Below are 23,626 nucleotides of genomic sequence, written 5' to 3'. Positions count from 1 at the left end.
TCTTTTTTCGACCGGTTCCCGAGTTAGTCGATCTCTGGCACGGGCAAGCTGGTTTTTCCTCCCGGAAACTCGGGTTTTTCGTCCCGTAAACTCAAGAAAATCGACCGTAGAACCCACACTATTTCAGACATTAAATATATTGTGTTAGGGTTAGGGTCCACGAGATGGCGGCACATTTGAGCCGTCACTCTTCACTGTGTACCGTTTAATTAGTGATAGCCTTGGGCCATCTATCTCTGAATTGGTACCAGTGGAGATTGAACTGCCCACTCAGTCTCCAAAAGTTAGATAGGGCTAAATGGCCTCGCCTACTCCCGTATACGGGAATAAAATGGCGTTAGCTGATTTGATATGATTTATTTTATTTTTTTTTATCTGTCTATAATTTATTTTGGGATAAAAATAAAAAAAAAATCAGCTAACGCATTGGGATTAGTGAGCTATATAACGTCATTTTCGATGTGGTGTTTGCTGTACTATTTGCACAAACTGTTATTTTAGTTAACCTTTTGTGTACCACTTTTTGTTGTATTGTTTGAGTTGAAGATTTATATTACATTTTAAAAAAATATTTTTACTTTTTAAAATTCCAAATGTTTGATATTCCTTTATTTGCAAATGCTAAAATTCGCATGACGTAAACGAAAGCATTTTTTTCAACACGTGTTTTTCTATCGCAATTGTTATTTACTATAATGCTGTAGGGATTTTTTGTAGAAATATTCTGTAGGTACACATATTATTTATTATTAAACGTATATTAGTCTAGAAAAAGCAAGCAGATCATTTTTTTTTAATTATAGCTCTGTTAAAGCATTTTTGTATCAAACGCATAACAAGAATTTTATGGTATTCTAGTATTTGTTGACTATAAACAAACATTGTGCATTTCGATTCATACAATGATACGTATGCATCGAAATGCACTATAATGAAACTTTTTAGGCTATCACAGCTATAAAGTATATAAATATGTACGACTCTGCAATTTACCACAACTACTCCATGGTACGTTTCCTCCAGGAACATTCGTCAAGTTTTGAAATAAGATCTAGATTTTTTAAGAGAGGATATGCCTCTCTGACCGCCGTTGTTCAACCTATCATTGGAAAAGGCCTAAATGAACAATGGAAGATGGAAATGAATGGTAAAAACATATTGGCTTATGCTGTTTGATATTCTTGTCAGGATGTATATAAACATTTAATGTAGTTAAGGCAAGTAAATTTATGGGTCTTGTATTTAATATTTTACCTAGTTAATGACAAGGCCCAGAAATTTACTTTTCAAATTCCCTCATTTCAAATATCCCTCAAAATCAGTCTAACTTGTTTAATGATAATTATATCTTTGAGCAAGTGGATTATTTTAGTTATCTAGCAGTCAGCATTACAGCTATATAATGATATGCGTCAAGAAATAGAAGAGAGAATTGAGAAGACCAGTCATGAATATTTTGTGGTATTACAACTCCTGAAGTCTAGAATATTATCAGTAAAATTCAAAGAAAATCTCTGTTTTAAGCTGTCTGCAACTGATAACCTGTGGTTTTGGAAGAGTCAACAATCAAGAGAGAGAATGGAATACATCACATTTGAAAAAGATAAGTAGTGAGAAAAATTTGTGAGTCATCTTACAATTAAAATACTGAACTGTATGAACAAAGACAATGAGGAACTATGAAATGTGTTTCAATGCCCAGCATTCTGTTATTTATAAGAGGCAAGGGAATTTAGTGGTTTGGTAACATTTGGAGAGTAGATGACCAGTTAATCAAACAAGCACTTAGAAATAAAACTGACATGAAAAGACCACTAGGAAGACTCTAAACATGATGGATAGATGTGATAAAAGTCTGTGATTATTACTTTACACCAGATACAGCCTATGAGAGAGAGAGAGAGATGATTGGAGAAACCTAGTAATGGCAGCATTAGACCTAAATGGTTCATTAAGCTGTTGAGGAAGAGATGGTAAGCTTCAACCCATTTTGCCAAATAAACTTGCATGACTTTCATAGAACTGTTGTTTTTCCTATCTACCAGAAATGCAATTAAAATGACCAAAGCAAAGGAAGCTGATCTACTGCTAATTCAGTTGATATATCAAGTGAATTCCAACAGTATTACATGTGGATTATGTAGTGTGGAGCTGAGTCCTGAAATTCCATAAAGATGCCAAAAAGATAAAGTATTGAGAGAACAAAACAATATAATTAGAATAGGAATGAGATGGATGAACATGAAATCAAGCAACCAGTGTTAAAAAGAAGTTATGGAGGAAGTACAAGACAGTTTGCAGTGGACAGATGCATGAAGAATATAAACTGCAGGCCAGGAAAGTGACAAGCATCATTAATAAAGAAAAAGTAGAATATGAAAGGAGATTGGCCATGTAGATTTTTTTTTACATGGAAAGTTGTTGGCGAATGGAATGCATTGTAGAAGTGCATTGTGAATGCATAAATAACTTCATAGATGTTGGTTGAGTGGTCCTCCCATGATGAGCCTATTAACTCCATGGAGGTTACCAAAATAATAATATAATATATTGTCCTGTGTGTAACAAGTAATGAGAAGAATTTTATGTAATAACAGACAAAAAAAAAGTATAGTCAATGATAGCAAGGAAGAAATACCAACATGTGGGCTCTAATTAAACTTTCAGTTGGATTTATGAAAGGCTATTTTATATTATTATTATTATTATTACCATCCCAAGACCTCATGGAGTCAAAGACTCATCTGGGAGGATGAGATTTTATCACACACACAGCTCATCATACCGTGTTTTAAACACATTCAAACTCTTTGCAGACACCACATTCTCAGGCAAGGCATTCCAATCATTCACAACTCTGCACGAAAAAAAACCTGCCTCTCACTCCCCTACTCACACCCTCTTTATACAGTTTCCAGGAATGACCTCTGGTTCTCCCCTGATCTCCCACTATTCTCTGTAAAACTTCTCCAGCATTGATCCTATAGCAGCCCCTTACCAACTTGTAGGTCTCTATCATATCTCCCCTCTTCCTTCTGTCCACCAGACTTTGCAAATTACATCTTCTCAATCTTTTATCATACTCGACATTCCAGAGGTCAGAAACTACCTTAGTCAGTCTCCTTTGGACCCTTTCCAACATCTCTTCATCCTTCTGAAAACCCGGTGACCAAATCTGGGCACAGTAATCCATGTGTGGCCTAATCAAAGCCTTATACAACAGAACAAGAATCTCCCTACTTCTACACGTCAGTGTCCTCCGCATCATTCCCAGAAGCCTTTGTGTTGTCTTCACAATTTTGGTGATGTGTACCCTGAATTTTAGATCCTTATCCACTATCACCCCCAGATCTCTTATTTCCTCTACTTCCAACAGTATATTCTCACCAAGCATAAATTCTGCATCCCATCTTTGTTTTCCAAATTTTAAAACCTTACATTTTGCAACATTGAATTCACATCCCCAATCACTCCATCTATTCAAGTTTTCCTGTAAGGCCACAACATCTTCACTACACTTCATGGTTCATCCCAACTTTGCATCATCTGCAAACAACTGAATATCTCCATCCAAATCTTCACCTATATCGTTAATATACAAGTTAAACAGTAATGGACCTAAAACAGACCCCTGAGGCACTCCACTAGTGACTTTCCTTTTCCTGGATATCGCTCCCCCATACACAACTTGTTGATACCTATCAAATAGCCAGTCTCCAATCCAATGCACCAATCTAATATCCAACCCCATCTGCTCTAGTTTGACTTTCAGCCTATTATGAGGTACTCTATCAAAAGCCTTTGCGAAATCCAAGTATATTACTGTGTATCCTTTTCCTCTGTCCAAGGAAGCAGTCACTTTATTGTAATAAGTAAGTAGATTACTAAAACATGACCTCCCTTTAGCAAATCCATGCTGTCCATCAAAGATAATACCATTGCTATCAACCCAACTCTGGATCCTAGTTCTCACAAGCTTCTCTAACAACTTAACCACAACACCTGACACACAGATAGGCCTATAGTTTGATGCTTGAGTTCGATCACCTCCTTTATGAAGTGGCACAATCTTGCCCTCCTTCCACTCCTTAGGAACGTGACCGAGTGCAAGACTCATATTAAAAAAATATGTCAAGGCAGGTGCCAACTCCCTGGCACATTCTTTCAGAATACGTAGTGATATATTATCAAGTCCCACAGCCTTATTAACATCTAGTTTACTCAACTCTCCATACACCTCTTGCTCACCTACAGTCAGTCTCTCCTCCCCATCATCAACTGCTCTCAATCCCTCCATGAAGTCACATTCACAAGATTGAAAGATCTTTATGAACTGTTTAATTAAGTATTTCCACCACACATGCTGCATCAGCTGTCTTTATACCATTTTTTCCAATCAATGTGATCCTTCCATAATTATTCTTTCTTTTGCTGGCTGCATATCGAAAGAATTCCTTAGGATTCTTTTTGGCTTCATTAGCCAACTGCTGTTCATACCTCTCTTTAGCTACCCTCGCCAACCAAGTCACCCTCCTTGCTTGGTCTTGTAGACCTATTGGAATTGGTTATTTCCACTTCTCTTATGCTGCCTCCACAATGCCCTTTTTCTCTGTATCGCATGTTTAATCTCTTTATTCATCCATCTCATACCCACCTTATTTAACCTTCTCACCCTTGGAATACATTTAGACATTGCATCTACTAAACAGTTTTTGAAAATCTCCCAAGCTGCATTGATCTCTTTTCCAGCTAACTCCTTATTCCATGCTACACCCACAAGCTGTCTCCTGAGCTCTTCATAATCACTGCCTTGCAGTTCCACATATACCCTTTTCTCACTGCTCTGCTGGCGACCTCCCAGGTAATCACCTCATGGTCACTCTCACCAATTGGTGGATGATTTAACACCTCATTTATAATTACATCCTCTGATGAGATGACCAAATCCAAGACCCTCAATCCTCGTGTGCCCTCTGTTACAGACTGTCTGAAGTAGTTATCCCTCAAAAACTCAAGATACTCATTTTCTTTACTTCCAGTTGCTATCTCATCATTCCAGTCTATATTGCCATAATTAAAATCACCCATAATGATCACCCTTTTCTTATTTACTTAGCTAATTTGATTGTACATTTCATTATCACCACCATCCACATTACCTGGTCTATAACAACATCCCACCAAGTATTTGATTCCATTCACCTCTATCTCACACCATACTGCCTCAAAACCACTGGTGGTCAATTTTTTAAGAATAGGTCAAGATCTGCAAAAAAGTTCATATCAAGTACCTAATATTCAAGTTATTCCAAGGTGTGGAATATAAAGGGAAATATTCAGTTAATTGCCAATCATACAAAGCTAGGATGAGCGATAGTTGATGATGTAGGGATCGTGCACAATGACAAATAGATTAGCAGTGATGGCAAAGGTTACTTTTAATGTGGCCAAGTGTAAGGTCATGTACTTTGGAATAAAGAGATCACAAGTGTGTACTACGTTGATGGAACTAAACTTTAGGAACCTGATGGAGCTAGGATTTGGGGATGATTAGGAACAGGGAGTTGAAGTTTAAAGGACATATTACGTAGGTGACCACACAGCACATCAGATTACATGGTTGTTGAAAATCACACTGACAAGCAGGGATGGCTATATCTTGATGACTGCATGAAATCTGATCACCTGGATTCAATGGTTGGAGATAACACGGCAAACAGGATCCAGAGACAAGTAGCCAAGATTGTGGAAAGTCTATAGAATGCTCCTTGTTAAAATAGATTGAAAATTTATGGGCTTCAAAAACTAGTTAACAGGCATAAAAAAGAGAGGACATGATAGAAGCATTTAAGTTATTAAGGAGGTTTGTAGGATTGATATTGAACACTTTTTTTTTTTTTTTTTCAGTATATGACAGGAAGGAAAAGAGCAAAGGGTCACCCCTGGAAATTATATGAAATGGTTTTTTTTTTTTTTTTTTTTTTTTCTTTTTTGCTGGATAGTAGTGAATGGGTGGAACAGGTAGCCAGAGATGATTGTGAGTGTTTCATCAGTGAATGAGTGGCGGAGACAGAATTCAAAGTACAGGGAAAACAGAAATATCTGTCCCTACCCTTGAACAGAAACAAACCCTTCAAATTGACAAGGCCATAATATTAGACATACAAGAGAACAAAACAATGCTTGGAATATCGGAAACAATAGCCATAAAATGTTATGAAAACTCAATAAATGTCCACCGACCCTACATAATCTCCAAGAGTTGGAAGCTCCATAAATAAAAATTAGGTCACAACTCTGACAATAGGCAATAATACAAGCACATCAAAGACAGAAACACTAAGCCAACATGACATAGCCTCCACTTCCCTCATGAGTTCAAAGACGATGCATTGTCGAAATGGCTCACCCCCGTTACTTCTGCCCCTGACCCTTTCCCATCAATCCTTCCTCTTTCCCCCAAAAAAAGTTTCTATTTCAGATCCTTTTTTTACCCTCCCCTCCCAAAGTGCTCTCTACCCACCCTTAATAATAAATAATTTCTCCATATTGCCAGGATAAGGAGACAGCCAACAACATCTGAAAAGGCATGTCCGAATTTTCTTCCTATATTATTCTTCATATATCTGGCTTTATAACACATCAGTAATGCCCTAAGATTTGAGTAAAAAGCCAATGACATTGTAAAAAAGTGGCACTCCTAAACAAAAGTAGGCTATATAGCCATAAAAATAATGAGCTACATAGATTCTTCACCAAAACGCAGTTGTGGTATACTTTAATATATTAGTGAGTGAAACCCCCTGGGAAAAAAAACAATGGGGTAGTGGCAAAAATTAGCAAAAAAATTTTGGAAAATATTTTTAATTAAGTTTACCAAAGATTTTATCAAGTTTTTACAAAATTTTACCAAGGATTTTATTATTATTATTATTATTATTATTATTATGTGACACCTCCAGGGAGTCCAAAGACTCATTGAGGGAGGGGTACCTACAATTCTGTCTCCACCAATCACTCATTCCACCAACAACAACTAACCGCAACTACACCAATGCATATACTGCCCACCACCACTAGTATTTTCACAGACATCCATGCCCATGGCGGGATTCGAACCCACAGCCTTTTGGCTGGAAAGCAGATACACTAACCACTCGCAACCAGGTCGACACTCCAATTTACCAAAAAAAAATCCTACCAGAACCGATTCAAAAATCATGACCATGCATTTTTCCAAAATGTTTTCAACATTCAGTGATTGGAAAAAATGTATTTAGTATCAAGATGGATATATGGAAGACTTGGGAATAGGTAACTAGTATCCTTTAATATCTATGTAGTACTCTACTGTTTATCCAATCTTTTAATTTGACTAAAAATTCTCAAATATAGAGATATGAAAGTTTTACAGTGTCTGCACTTCATAATTCTGAAGAAGTCCATAGTGGACACAAGAAAGTTAAATGGGCAGTCCTGGCAAAAAAGAAAGCATATTAAAAGTTCTTAGCAAGTATGTCATCAGATGCTCTAAAAGAATGCAGAGAAAAATTTGGTAAGGACTGTTACAACAAAGATTTTGGTAAAGATAGTACTAAGAAGGGGGACCTCCCAGTGATGGCACTGGTCCTTTTCATTCTTCCTCTTTTTCTGTACTTTTCTTCCTGGCTCTACTCTCCTGAGTATTTTTTAATATCCTTTCTTCCAGACTATCATTACTGGAATCCAACACCTTCCTGCTATGTTTGCCATGTGGTACAACCTGGGGATCCTGGTAGTCTTGCACTACTTTGACCTCTGCTTCGGCAAGATGAGCAGTCCTGGATGGCCCAGCCAGGATCAATCAGCTAGTGGGCTTGCCTGCAAGGGTCAACAGTGTTGCAGTAAGTCTCTCACTCCCATGGTCCAGGTTTGGATCTCACGCTTCCTGTGATGCTGGTATAGTGTCTAGAGTAGCCCTGGTGTTCCATTCTCAAGCGCAGTCATTGCTTGCTGGTCAGTGGGAGTGTCCATGGTGGGTCGGAAGCTCTGGCACCGAACCAAAAATTACTTGAGCATGAATTCTTCATTCTTAAACATTTCAGGGACCCTAACAAAGTCCAACCATGTACTGTTAGAGATATAGCAGTTGGCAACAGAAGTAAGAAACAAAAGATACATGATACTAGTATAAATGTACCAGTGTTTTTGATCATACACACAACAAGTGAAAAGCCAATAGGGAAAATGTCACCCTTCTTTATTTGAAAGGATTTAGAAGGACTGGCAGGATCTCCCAAAACTGTTAAGAAATTGTGTTTTGGGTGATATCCTTGTGGAAACATCCTGTCAGCAACAGTCCGAGAAACTACTGGAAGCAACATCAGTGGGTAGAATACCTATCACAGTAACACCTTATAAAACACTAAGCTCTTCTAGAGGAGTGATATCCGAATGTGATCTCCTTGATGTTCCTGATAAGGAGATATGTTCAGAGCCTAAAGATCAGGGAATGACAGGTGTGAGATGTATCTTGATACGTAGGGACGGTCACCTGATTTCAGGAACATCATCCTTAATTTTGATACATCTAACCCTTCAACATCTGTAAAAGCATGGTAGCTGTTCTGTTAGAGTGTACATCCCTAATCTGCCAAGATGCTTTAAATGTCAGAAATATGGGCATGCCCAAACAGTCTGTCGTGGCTCTACCACTTGTTCTCAATGTGGTAATAGAGAGCATGATAACAAAGCTTGCTCTTCAAAAAAAGCTAATATGTCAACTGTCAGGGAGATCATTCAGCTTAGTCTCGTGCATGTCAGAAGTGGAAAGAAGAAAAAGAAATACAAAAAATTAAAAAAGAACAAAATATATTAGGATGCAAAAACAGGAAGTTAACCATCACTACACGTGTTTTAAGATCCTTTTATGCTGAGAAGGTTCAGGTATGGTAAAATTATCAGATGGTAGAATAGACATACATGCTTCATATGCTGTTGACATTTTCTTAGCTGCCACCTTCTGCGAGTGCTTCTCTGTTGAGTGCATCAATTGCATGACCTATGATCTTACTCCAGAGATAACTCCAAAATGGTTCCATTCAATGAGAACCTACTTGTCATAAAAATTATGACAAAGATATCACTTAAAACCACCAGACACCTCCACAGATAAAATGGATACCTTGGTATCACTGAAAGTAAATTATACTCTCCAACTGATCCTGACACATCAAATGTGTTGAATATTTTACCCAAGGAATTTTACCTATCATTAGCCATTGATACTTCCCCAAAACAATTGATAAATATAAACATAACAAAGATAAGCCTTGGGAAGTTTTTCCACTTAGTTATACTATAAATTAAAGATACCAAGAAATTATATACTTGGTTTAATCCTTTATCCAAGTGTAAGCAAACAAAGTTTGCACCTGAAATATGATCAGGACTAGGGCAACTCGTATATAGAAGCTAACGACTTCACATCACTTGCCTTAGTATCCTATAATGCAAAGCACATATCCTTATGGGTATGTATAATACTGTACATTATGGAAGGGTCACTACCCAGACCGGTTTCAACCTTTATTGAGGTCTCGTCAGTGGGAGCCAGACCCAGAGGTGATACTAAGGTTGAAGTAATGCAGAAGTCATATTTTCATATACGAGTTGCCAAAAGGTTAAACCAAGTATATAATTTCTTGGTATCTTTAATTTATAGTATAACCAGTGGAAAAAACTTCCAACAACTATCTCTAATCCTGAGTATTTTAATAACAAGGTGTGACACCTTTTGGCAACTGGTATATGAAAATATGACTCCTGCATTACTTCAACCTTTTTTGACGGGTTTTGATAATACGTGATGGTGGTTGCCAAGTGTTTATATGATCCATGATTCTGACATTTGATATAAAATGTGATTCAAGGAATTTAACAAGTATATTTACTGGCAGTGAATAGTTTTGCTGGTATAGTCAACCGGTTTGGTTTTCAAACAGGTCCAAATAATCAGCTTAGTAGGTAAGTCTACCTTTTTTCAAAACAAGGGCGATACGCTAGGCCTACTGCCATCAGTATCGCCATTGTTTCATTGCTTCATTTACTGCATTAGAAACTGTCTATTATTACTATTGTGGAAAAGGAAAGTCATGTCCTGCTCTACGGAACAAAACTTGGGTCCAACCATGGATGCACCGTATGAGGAACTTAATTTCAAGCAGCTCCTAGCAATTTTTAAGCACATAGGAAATCTGCTTCACACAAAATGGCCAGGAAAGGTAGTTCACGAAATACAAGAAGTTGATACAGACGACTCTCAACTTTTAGAACTTCTTCAAGACAGCGCTACCGAAATAGCAACAACGGCTGAGGATAATTCCCTTACTGACCACACTGATTATCAGGAGGTTCGCACATGCAAAAAGCGCAAAACCGCGGCCTCTGAACCACCAAATGTGGATGTAATGGAAGAAGATGGCTCTGTCCCAGACTCTCCTACCTTCTCAAGGGAAAAGTCCCCCCCCCCCCCGATTATTCTGCGTGAAAAGAATAAATGGATGTCGCTAAGGAATACAATGAACAACTTACAGATCTCTTACCACCATGCAAAGAATGTCACAGATGGTGTTAAAATTCACCCCAAGACTGTGATGGACTATCGTCGGTTAACATCCGAATTAAATACCAGAGGAATTTAGTATCATACATTCTCACTTGGTTCGGAAAAAAATCTCAAGGTAGTGATCAGAGGTGTATCTGAGGATGTCTCCACAGACGAAATCACTACAGATCTGCACCAGAATGATTTACCACCAGTAAAGGTCAGCAGAATGATCAGGAGGGACAAGACTCCAATGCCACTAGTGTTGATTGAGATCAGTCAAACCTACAAACACATATATGACTTGATGACCATCTGTGGATTGAAAATCTCGGTAGAACCGTTAAGAAAAAGAGCTTCAACTGGACAATGCCATAGATGTCAAAAGTTTGGGCATGCCCAGAAAATGTGTAGAGCTGAATTTAAATGCTTGAAGTGTGGGGTCGGTCACCCAACGAACACATGCTCTAAGCCAAAATCTACCCCTGCCAAATGTGCCAACTGTGGCGGTCCTCACACTGCCAACTACAGAGGATGTTTGCATAATCCACATAATAGAAAATCTGAAGAAGGAACATTCTCTTCCTCTCTTAGCTCACTTACATCAGTGACTACTTCACAGCCTCCTATAGTTCAGAACAAAGATTCAGAAGCCCATCTATGGAAAACTGAGGCCCCCAAAAGAACAACTCAAAAACAGCAGTCTAGGACATATGCGGATGTAACCCGCCCTAAACAGACATCCCTAGAACAGTCAGCATCATGCCCAAATCTGACAGCTATCATTACCGCTTCCTTGCAAATATACTGTTAGATTTTAGCAGATCCAATCCTTCACAAAGTTCTACTAACAGATTTCTAAAAGATACCCAAGTCATCATTTTAGTGCTCACTAATGAACGGTAAAAAATTAAAACCAGAATCTCTAGAGATCATAGCGTGGAACACGAACAGTTTGAGAAATAAGATTCTAGAACTTCAAAATTTTGTCCAAAGACATCAGCCAGATGTCCTTTTACTAAATGAAATGCACCTAAGACCTGCAGACAATCCCAAAATTTGTGGATATCAATTGTACAGAACTGACAAATCAACCCACAGAGGTGGAGGCACAGCAATTTTCATCAAGAATTTTATCTCTCATCACTCCACAAACATCCCTCCTACCTCCAATCTTGAGGTCACCGGCATTGAGATTCTCATGAGTTCTGTCGCAAATTAAAAATTTTTGCAGCATACCATCCCCCACAAAAATCATTATTATTCTTGGATTTGAACGCCTTATTTGATACTGGAGAGCCTACCATTGTGGCAGGTGATTTAAATGCCAAGCATTCTACCTGGAATAACCATTCCACCAATAAAAATGGACATATACTACAGAAATATGCTGGTTTCAACAACCTTCATGTAATAGGTCCTGCTGATCCTACCCATCACAACACTTATGGTAGGGCTGATGTATTGGACATAGCCATACTGCAGCACATCAGACTCCAATACAATTTAATGACAATCAATGATCTATCATCAGATCATAACCCAATACGGTTAAAATTAGGAAATCTTGAAAAATTATCCCCCCCCCCCTTCACTCATTCATTCCTTGGGAAAGGCTCTCCAAGGTGCTTCCAAAATATATTGGTCCTATTCCCATCATTAAATCAAAAGAGGAAATTGAAACAGTTGTTAAAAATCTAACAGAACATTACAGCAGCCTGTGCAGCAGTTACTACCCCTGCAACTACCTGCAAATCCAACCACTTGCCTGAAGATATTATGAATCTGATTAGTGAAAAAAATAAGGCTAGAAAAAGATACCACAACACCAGGGCGCCACAAGACAAGCGGATCTTGAACAGATTCAATTCTGCAGTGAGAGATGCACTCGCAGCTCATAGAACTCAACTCTGGGAAGAAAAACTGACCCCCATCTCCACTGACAACCACTCTGTATGGAATCTTATCTGAAAGATTAAAAACAGAAATAAACCTCTTCCCCCTCTTCAAACAGATTCAGGTCTCATCCACACTGATGCTGATAAAGCTGAAGCAATAGCAAATCATTTCGAAAAACAATGCAAAGCTGCATATGACCACCTCGATATTAGTCATATATACAAGATCCACCGTAACGTCAGATATTCGCTCAATTCAGCTCTCACACATTCCACGCAAATTGTACCCACCTCACCTGCTGAAATATATGCTATTATTCAGAAATTCAAGAATAAAAAGGCTCCTGGACCCAATGGTATCTCCAACAAAGTTATAAAACTTCTACCACATAAAGCTATTGTTCGTCTAACAAATATATTTAACTCCATCCTTCACTGCAAATATTTCCCTTCCTACTGGAAACTGGCATGCATAATACCAATTCATAAACCTGGAAAAGATCCCAGTTTGCCTCAAAATTACAGACCAATCAGTCTCATCTCTAATCTCGGCAAAATTGCCGAGAAGGTAATTCTTACCAGGCTTCAAGATTCACTACTCCGATTAAATATCCTACCTGAGGAGCAGCTTGGCTTCCAACAGTTGCATAGCACCACGCAACAAATACGCAGATTGGTAGAACACATCATCACAGGTTTTAACTGGCGTCCACTGGGGCTGTTTTCCTTGACTTAGCCAGTGCATTTGACAAGGTTTGGCATTATGGTTTGCTATACAAACTAATATCATCTGGTGTACCAATCGGAATCATTCAACTTTTAAAGGCATCCCTCTACGATAGGCGCATGCAAGTAAGGCTGTGTGGAGTAGTCTCGACACAAAAACACATCTTGGCTGGAGTTCCACAAGGGTCCTTACTAACACCAATCCTATTCTCCTTATACTTGTATGATATACCACACAACCCATTATCTTCAATTAAAGCTCTTTAAGCTGATGACACAGCGATATTGGCCAGATCATAAAAGCCTCACCTAGCCATCAAGAAACTGCAAGAAAACCTACTGCAAATCGAACAATATTTAGCCAAATGCCGACTCCTAGTGAATCCTCTGAAGAGCATAGCCGTTCTATTTTCAAGAAGATCACTGCTTCCTAAAGAAGATATTCTCCTATTTAACACAAAAATTCAGTGGAAAACAGATCAAATATCTTGGTGTAATATTAGACAGAAAACTGACCTTTAGTTCACATATCAACAATCTTTGTGCCAACACATCAAAAGCCATAGCCCAGCTCTACCCACTAATAAACAGAAACAGTAAGCTGAGCACCAGAATCAAACTTCTTATATACAAACCGATGGTTCGTCCAATACTCATCTACGCCTCACCGGCCTGGAGTCATACTTCAAACTCGAATATTATCAAATTACAATGCATCCAGAACAAATGTCTCAGAATGATCCTGGGTGCCCCATGGTTCATCCGAACTGTCCAACTGCACCGGGACACGGAGGTCCCCTATATTCATACTTTCATGCAGACTATAGCAACCAAATTCTTCTCAAAAGCAACTGTGCACCCTAACAGACTGATCCAACTGGCTGCTGATTATGATGCAATGGACTACTCTAAGCACAAAAGACCTAAAGCCATCCTCAACCCCAACACTGAGGATTAATTTCCTAGCCCACTCAGGGCGAGTAATTAGCTCATAAACTTTCTCAACTCACAGCTTCTCTCAAGATAGCCGGGAATATGAAAAGCTTTTGCTTCACCCGTTAAGTCAGTAATGTTAATAGTTAATATAGCTTAGTTGAAATATGCTATAGTACGCCCACAGATTTGAGACCCTTTGACACTTCTGCACATGTCACAAAAAGGAGAATCCATTCCGATAATAGGGTAATCAATCCGTCTTCTGGGATGAGTTGTTTATTATTACACGTCAGAAAATTAACTTCTCTTTTATGATCATTGTAGTTTTTAAAGTGGAAAATTTTATCTATAAAGCAAGTGATTTCATGTGTTGGCGATCAATTCGTACGTCCTTCATTTCTTTCTCCCCTTCAGCATGAATCGACTATTCTTGACACCAAGCCAAGCGAAGCTCTACAAAGTGTGGGCATACTATAGACTACTCTGGTATTTAGAAAGTAGCGATGTTCTCTGTATGCAGTGTGGCTTTCATAAACATCATTCAACTTTAAACCATTTGGTCCATTTTAGAAACTTGTATAAGGGATGCATTCCTGAAATAAAAACATATGGTTTCAGTTTTCTTTGACATGGAGAAAAGTTCTGACACAGCCTGAAGTTATGGCATATTAAAAAGACCTCTATAACCTAGGTCTCAGATGACACCTTCCTGTATTTATTAAAAAACTTTCTGTCCAAACAAGCCTACGAAGTCAGAGTGGGAGGTATGCTATCTTGGCCTTATCATCAAGAACAGGGATGTTCCCAAAGGCTCTGACTTAAATGCAACACTTTTTTGCTATCAATGTTAACTTATCAGTTTTATCATTAGATGCTGCAACAGTGGTGCCATCTGGATTGAGAGAGAGAGAGGTGAAAGCACAGGAGAAAAAAAAGTTGTGTCCAGTGACCTTTGCAGTGGACCAGAAGTCACAGCTTTCATTTGGAGGAGGCAAGTTTTCTGCCCTTGTCCTTTATGAAATCATATTTGGATTTGCAGATGATTATCTTGCATTTATTGCATGCTCTTGCATAGGCTGAGTATGAAAATGGAGTTCCTGTTGCAAGCCACCTGTAGTTAGCTGAATTTTTTTCTTTACTACTTTAGTGCATGTTTTATTAAACCAAGGCTTGGAAAGAACAGTTTTGAGTAGGTGAAGCTTTTGAAGGCCTTCATGCTGGTGAGGATAATTTCCATGACTCACTCAGAGCAGTTGTATGGGTTAGAATAGTAGAAGCAGTAGTCTGAACATGGAGAGGAAGAGTAGAAGTTCAGTGTTAAATGTTTACTGTGTGCAGTTTGTGATATATGACCAGTGCAACATCTGAATACATTATGAAATAGTGTGTTGAGATTTGCTTCACCATATTTCAGTAATGATTTAAAAACTGAAAAAGATTCAAAGATGAATTACTCAAATATCGTATTAGTGCCATGGAACATAGCATGAGGATAGGTGTTGAAAGAAGCAAAGCGTGATAAAGAGAAGGTGATAGTATAGGCATGTGAGTTGTGAGAGGTATTTTACCATATAAATACAGAAAAGATTATTCACAGCATGAGAATGAGAGAGAGTGTAAGGGAGAAAATCAGTTGTATAGACGATGTGCTGAAACAAGGGAATGAGTTTTTTTTTTCATGTATGCACAGTGATCAATAATGAGCAGAGGTTATGATGAACATAAGTAGCTATCGTTATGGTAGACATTTCTTAATGAGTAATCTCTGCAGATATCTGCTGATATATATACAGGGTGTTCCCTAAAGACACTACATATATTAGTGAAACAGTGTGATTTTCAAATAAATTTCATTATGAAGTATATTTATTCTTTTTTACATAAAACATAAGTATTTGTAATGTGTTAGAGATGTTTTTAGATGTTTTTATAATTTTCATTCATTTTTTAATGTTTTCTTTTCAGACTCATAATTCATGATGAATATTCAAGAGTGAAATTTTGTTATAACATCCCACATCAAAGGAATGAAGTGCTGCGAAATTAGACAAAGGTTTTCAAAGATTTAATATTTTTTTGGATTTGATCATCACTTTCTGCACACATTGCTGCTCAAACTGGATAATCTTCTTCATGCAGGTCATGCAACAATTGAGTATGTTTAGCCTTTGTGCAGTTTGTGACTAGAAATTCTCAAGATCTATCCTAACTGATAATGTTGGATTCGCTTCAAACATTTCTCAAACTGATTCACTGCTTTGACGCGCTATCCTCGGGTGTTCACGTCTCTTGTCACACACAGACCATCCAGTTCTTTTAAACTTATTCAAAAGTGCTCTGATTGCATTGTCTATGACTGATTCTATGAAATCCGATCGAAAAGCATTGTCTAATTTCACAACGCTTCATTCCTCTGATGCAGGGTGTTATAACAAAAATTCACTCTTGAACATTTCAGCATGAATTATGGATCAGAAAATAAAATATTAAAAAATTAATCAAAATTATAAAAACATCTCTAATGCATTACAAATACTTATGTTTTATGTTAAAAAAAAAAAAAGAATAAATATACTTGTAATGAAATTTATATGAAAATCACACTGTTACACCAAAATATGCAGTGACTTTTGGGACGTTGTATATATACAGTATATATCAAACTTCTGTCTGTGTGTGTGTGTGTGTGCGCGCGTGCATGCATGCATTTATTTACCATGAGCTACAGCAAAAATTTTTGTTGTTGCTGTTATTTGTGTTAATTAGTTCATAAGCAATTTTATCTTTTTAGGTTTCTTAATATTGAACTTGTTTCTATTTTTGAAATGTTGTGTTTATTATTTGATAGCTTTGAATAAAAGATGATGAAACTTCTTGAAAATTACTCTAGCACATGTGTGCACAAAAAAAAAAAAAATTGGGGAAATTAGTTACCAGCTACTTGAAGATTCTAATTTTCACTGTTAGACTCAGTAGGATCATTGATTAATTTCCAAGAAGGGAAAATATGTCATCTTCATCATCAATTTTCTGATATGTACCTTCAAAGGGTATTCAGGTTACTATGACAGCACTACATGATTAAGTTTACATTGTTATTAATCTCCTATCAACAATTTTCCTTCAAATTAGTCTATTACTTGTGAGCACTCCAATATTCTCATATTTAACATTTCATGCTTCTAAAGCACTTCTAACTAAATCAATCCACCTAGACTTTGGTCTTCCTCTGGGCCTCTTACCTGCTATCTTGGCATCAAACACCTGTTTTACCAACTTTCCCTTATCCATTCTATTTAAGTGGCCATACCACCTTAGATGAACTCTGCTTATGCATGCTTGAATGCTGACAATGTCAAGTTCCTTTCTAATATATTCATTTTTAATATGATTTTGCCATCGGTTCACTTGAACTAACTTTTCTCAGAACTTTCATATCTGTGGTCTCTAGTCTTTGATCAAGTGCTTTATTTCTAACCCAACTCTCAGATCCATAACTTAAAACTGGTTTGAACTTTGTCTTGTATACTGCTAGTTTGGTGTTTTGGTGGATTTCTGTTTTATAACATATAAATTTATTCAACTGGCTACCCCCGTGACAGTTTACTTATTCTGTTGCTATTTCCAGATTTAACTTGCCATCCTCCTAGAAACTGTGCCTAAATAGATGAAATATTTAACTTGTTCTATAGATTTTCCAAGTTCCTGCCAATTTTCATAATTTTTGTCTCTTTATTGCGAATTTTCATGCCAAATTTGTTAAGCTTTATTCAGTTTAGTTATAGAATCCTGGAGACTTGCACTAGATGTGTTTAGGAGTACAGCATCATCTGCACAAAGCAAAGAACTAAGTTTGACATGTCCAATTCTAATATTGGGCCTAATGCCACTTTTTTTCATAATGTGAACCATATAAATGTTGAATAAGAGTGGAGATAATGTCCATCTTCTTGTATTTCCTTTAATTCTAACTGCTAATTGACAACTTGCATATAAACTTCATGTTGGAGGTTTAATGGAATATTATCAGCACTGAGAAAGGATTAAAACTAATTTTAATGCTCTTTCTTTTAAGGTTACACGGTGATCAGCATTCATATTTGTTAAATTAGGGACACAAAACACACGTGTTGAAAAGATTATTTTACTGATTAATAATAAAATAATAACTTTACGTTTCGATCCCTGTATTGAGGTCATCTTCAGAAGGATACATTCAGAAGTATAAGAACAAGCTACATGCTGTTGCACTCTATACAAGTAAATTACACCTACGTTGTTAACTAATCTTTTTTCTAGCCTGCCCTCTAGTGGAAAAAAAAAATTAAAATTAAATAAAATAAAATAAACAAAAATAAAAATAAAATAAAAACTACAATAAACTCTGCTAAAGTCCTCACGTACTAGGATTCTTCTGGAATTATACAGTTATGTTACGATTATCTTCTGGATTTGTACAGTACAAGTTGCTATTGAATGTTCAAAAAAAAAAAAAAAAAAAACTTCACTTGGTCTTGTGTTGAGATTTTTCTTCGTGGTTGCTATGAAGGTTGTAGATAGGTCCTCCACATTCTTGGAATTGTTAGACCATTTTTATTCAGATTCGGATTATGTTTGAGCATTTCACATGCTTCCTTGAATTTCCACTCGAACCAGGTTTTGGTGCTGTGTAGGGACTTGGTACCTTTCCAGTCAATTCAACTCCAAACATACCACAGAATTGACTGGAAAGGTACCAAGTCCCTACACCACACCAAAACCTGGTTCGAGCGGAAATTCAAGGAAGCACGTGAAATGTTCAAACATAATCCGAATCTGAATAAAAATGATGGTCTAACAATTCCAAGAATGTGGAGGACCCATCTACAACCTTCATAGCAACTACGAAGAAAAATCTCAACACAAGACCTAGTGAAGTTTTTTTTTTTTTTTTGAACATTCAATAGCAACCTGTACTGTACAAATCCAGAAGATAATCGTAACATAACTGTATAATTCCAGAAGAATCCTAGTACGTGAGGACTTTAGCAGAGTTTATTGTAGTTTTTATTTTATTTTTATTTTTGTTTATTTTATTTTTAATTTTTTTTTTTTTTTCCACTAGAAGGCAGGCTAGAAAAAAGATTAGTTAACAACGTAGGTGTAATTTACTTGTATAGCATGTAGAACATGCTATAGTATAAGAACAAGCTACATGCAACAGCATGTAGCTTGTTCTTATACTTCTGAATGTATCCTTCTGAAGATGACCTCAATACAGGGGTCGAAACGTAAAGTTATTATTTTATTATTAATCAGTAAAATAATCTTTTCAACACGTGTGTTTTGTGTCCCTAATTTAACAAATATAATTTTAATGCTTCTAATATTTCATCTCAGTCACTGAGACATCTCCAGGGATTACAAAAAAATGAATGTAACACACACTAAATACAACCCAATACTAAGTGAAACACGTGGGTTACTCTAAAGTCCTATCTAGGTGGTGTGTGCCCTCTATGGGCCTAGGATGTAAGGTGGGATCTCTGATAATTAATGTTTCCCAAATTTTGGGAAGTTTTATGCAACTATAATTATTTAAATTCGGTTGATTTGTGAGTGCTGCCACAGATTCTGAAATTAGTCTTTCTTTTTTGAATTTACTATGGTGGAGCATGGTGTTTTTTTTCCAGGAGATCCTGTGGGTTGTATCCAAAACATAGTCTGCCTGGCCAGATTGACCATAATCATAATCATGATTGTAGATGTATAATTTATGTTCTTCTAAGTGTATGGTTGCTGATCTACCTGTCTGTCTGTAGATCAGCAACCATCCACTTAGAAGAACCCAAATCATACATCTGCAATCACAATTATGGTCAATCTAGCCTGGCAGACTATGTTTTGGATACAACCCACAGGATCTCCTGGAAAAAAAACACCATGCTCCACCATAGTAAATTCAAAAAAGAATGACTATTTTTAGTATCTGTGGTTAGCCTAGTGGCTGTGCGCTTCGCAACCATATGCCTGGGGAAGGAGTGTCCTAGGTTCGATTCCTGTCTACAACCTGAGGAGCTTAAGGATCTTTCTCAGCCATAGCCAAGTTAGCCAGTCTTGGGTGTGGACAGCAGGGTCCCCCCCCCAAGTTTATCTGGGTTTTTTCATCCTGCAAACCGGCCCCGTGAACACACGCCCCTACAGTCAAAAAATACATCCTTCCCCTAGCGGCACCGGTTGGGGGCTGTACTAACAAAACGTCGCATCAAAATGTAACATGTGGATCCTGCATTGGAAGCAGGATAAACGCGTAGAGGAAGAAGATAGTTGTGTAAACTTACCAAAATTTGGGAAACATTAATTATCAGAGATCCCACCTTACATCCTAGGTCACCTACAAACACCTATAGATGGTGCACCACCTAGATAGGACTTTAGAGTCACCCATGTGTTATATTAGTGTTTTTGTAATCCCTGAAGATGTCTCATTGACTGAAACAAAATATTGGAAGCATTAAAATCAGTTTTAATCCTTTCTGAATGCTGTATATATTCCATTAAGCCTCTAACATGATGTCCTCACGGGGTACATATAAACTATGTATTGCTCTGTATAATGTTCCATTTACTCCTGTAATTGTAGTATTTTTGAAAATATGTACAAAAGGTATATTCCCTTCTTGGAAATTAAGGAAAGCTTTGCACATTCCTTTATGAAAAAATAACAAGAACTTATCCAACACTGTGCTTTTTTTCTTTTCTTTCTTTCTTTTTTTTTTTTTTTTTTTTTTGACTCATTTGTTCCTACTACCACTACTCTGGACATGTTTGGTTACTAATAAATTTATAGCAAATGCAAAGTGCAGATTGTTCAGGTGTTTGATTATGCAGTATTCATGGGACTATGAATTATAATTTTCCAAAAGTTTATTTCACTTATTTTTATTTTTTATTTTCCAGAATTGACAAAATTAAGTCCATTTAATAGCTAAAATATGTCTCAAGTTCCATTGATTTCATCTGTTTGTAGAGTAATATCCAGAGTAAACAGAATTACAGTTAAAGAGGTAAGAATAATTTGGGGAAAAAAAAATGCTTTTTAATGTTAGCCTGATTATATTCTTTAAGCTACTGTTTAAATATTCAGTTTTGTTTAATCTCATTTTACAAAATACATCAGTACAACACTGTCTGAGACCCAGAGATCTTATATGAAATCATCCAGCTTTTATTATTTTAAACAAAAAGCATAAAATAAAAAATATGTTATTTGATCTTCATTCTTAGTCAGGAGCATGAGTAACTCTAGAAATGAAGATTTACTGAACCAATAGAAAGCATGAATTCTGAAGAGGCTTTATGATTGTTTTACATTAATTTGTAAGAGTTCTACTACCAGATATCACCATTTTGAACTATTGATTCTCATTGGTAGTCAGGAACTTGTTTATTGTTACTAGTGAATTGTGAATCATGGATTAAATGCTAACATTAGCAGAACAGAAAACAATGGTATTAATTGTAGAAGCATTGTTTCCGTAGGATAAAAAAAAACTTTATGATGTAATAAAATATAAAACGTTCCTTTTAAGATGTTCTTTGAAAACATGAGCTCTATAACCTTGCAGACTAAAAACAAACAATTTTTTTTTTTACTCTGCATGTAAAATTAAAAAAAGAGCAGAATATTTTCAGAGAAAATCCCGAGTTCTTCTCTGAGCTTTCTAGGCATCTTTTGGCCACTAGGTGGTGTTTGGTAGTTTTGCATTGTGCATGTTATTGATAAGTGATTTGTTTTAGTGTATATTTCATGATTACACTGATAGTTTTACATTGATAGATTGTATTATGTATTACAAGAACAGTGGCAGTCAAGACATTGTTGAATGGTAGATTTGACATGAGAGATTTCATGCAAAGAGTGGCGAGAGAGAGAGAGCACGTCAAAAGTGTTATGAAACTCTTTTGACACATGTCAAAAATAAGAAACATATTGAAATAGTAAAATGAAGACAAATGTTAATGGCAAAAGGCATGAAATTGAGTTTTATAGAGTTGAAGGAGTTGGTCAACAATGAATTGCAAATCGTCCGTCTCTGTATTTTACTGTCGTCTGACAGTTCATGTGGTACCCATACACCCTGTTTAAGAACCTTGCCACTCTTATGTAAGTGCTCTTGGACAGTTGACCATGATGAATTAAGTTTCTCTGCTAATTTTTGTATGGTTTGTTTTGGATCTGATTCAATGAGAGTCTTAAGAGCATTGTCATCTAGAGTAAGAGGTCTTTCAGATCGAGGACGATCAGAGAGATCAAAATTTTTTTCTGCAAATCTCCTAAACCATCGCTGACATTTGTTAACCTTCAATACGTCTCCATAAGTTGAGCAAATGATTTTGGTAGCCTCGGTAGCATTCTTTCCTTGGTGAAACAAAAACAGCATGCAATGATGTAAATGCTGCTCTTCAACTTTAAAGTCCGCCATATTAAAAAAAAATAATCTGAAATTTAAAAAAAAAAAAATTTTTTAAATAAAAAAGTAATTCTAATATTTAAATAAAAATCAAATTTAATAATTTATTTGTTATTTAAAAAAAAAAAAATCTGTTAAAAATGAACTATTAAAAATAATTGATTACTTTCTGGTCCCCCCTTATATAAACTGAAGCCTTACTTCATAGGCCTAATCTTAATTGGAATGACTGTCTCGCTATTCCAAAAGTTTAGGAAATTGTTATCCTCAATTGTATTAAATAATTTATGTTATATTTGAATTTAATTTAAATAATTCAGCTCATTAGTTTTAATCCATGAACATGCAACTGTATACATAGAGGGATTCCAATTTAAGCATGCACACTACCGCTTTTTTTTTAAATTGAATTCCTATTATTGTTCAATAATTGTGCTGATGATGTCTTATGATACATAATAAAGTTATTTACTGTGACATACGTGTTATTCTATAGTTATGGATACCCCAGTGTCACCTATATAAAAAGATAATATGAATGGTTATGCTAGTGGAAGTGTGTGAGGAGAAAGGAGTACATTTTGTGAATGTCTGAGATGAATTTGGGTTGATGGAGCTGCATAAGAGAGACAGGCTACATTTGAAAGGATTTGGTATAAGTCTGCTTGAGAGAGACTTTTTTGGTAAAAGGGAGAGTAATGACTGCAGTGAATAGAGGATCAGAGGAAGCAAGGGATATGTGGAGAAGCAGGAAAGTATGGTAAGAAAGCTTGTGAATGGATAGGTTAGTGTCCTGAATGAAGGGAGTGAAAGAAAAGATAAGGGAAAAAAACAGGCAGAGTCTAGGTCGACAATGAGACACTGTGTGAGTTAACAGGAATGCATTGAGATAGCCAGAGATATCAGGAGAACATTTAGGTGGGGTGAGGAGGCGAGGATGATTATTATGGGTGATTTTAATTATGGTGTCGTCGTCGATTGGAATGAAGAGACTGCATCTAGGGGCAAAGAGAATGAATTTCTTGATT

The 23,626-nt window shown here is 36.6% G+C and overlaps 1 protein-coding gene across 3 annotated transcripts in view; it reads left to right on the top strand.

The window, feature by feature from the left end:
- The first annotated feature begins 560 nt into the window (after positions 1-560).
- Positions 561-23,626, top strand: part of LOC150092725 (single-stranded DNA-binding protein, mitochondrial-like) — a 117,630-nt gene continuing 94,564 nt past the window's right edge. For 2 of the 3 annotated variants that reach the window (XM_090414674.1, XM_090414672.1), the window contains exons 1-2: positions 856-1,147; positions 21,085-21,191. In XM_090414674.1, the coding sequence (XP_090270800.1) occupies positions 21,120-21,191 (72 nt within the window). In that variant the 5' untranslated portion in view covers positions 856-1,147; positions 21,085-21,119. Of the gene's footprint in view, positions 727-855; positions 1,148-21,084; positions 21,192-23,626 lie in introns of those variants that run through there. The other variant, XM_090414673.1, reaches the window with a different exon arrangement.

This window comes from Typopeltis vanoorti, chromosome 25, assembly GCF_054136105.1.
Source record: "Typopeltis vanoorti isolate ZY-2024b chromosome 25, IOZ_Tvanoo_1.0, whole genome shotgun sequence".
NCBI classification, from domain to species: Eukaryota; Metazoa; Arthropoda; class Arachnida; order Uropygi; family Thelyphonidae; genus Typopeltis; species Typopeltis vanoorti.
The sequence above is the reverse complement of the archived record's forward strand: the minus strand, read 5'-3'. Positions and strand labels throughout refer to the sequence as shown.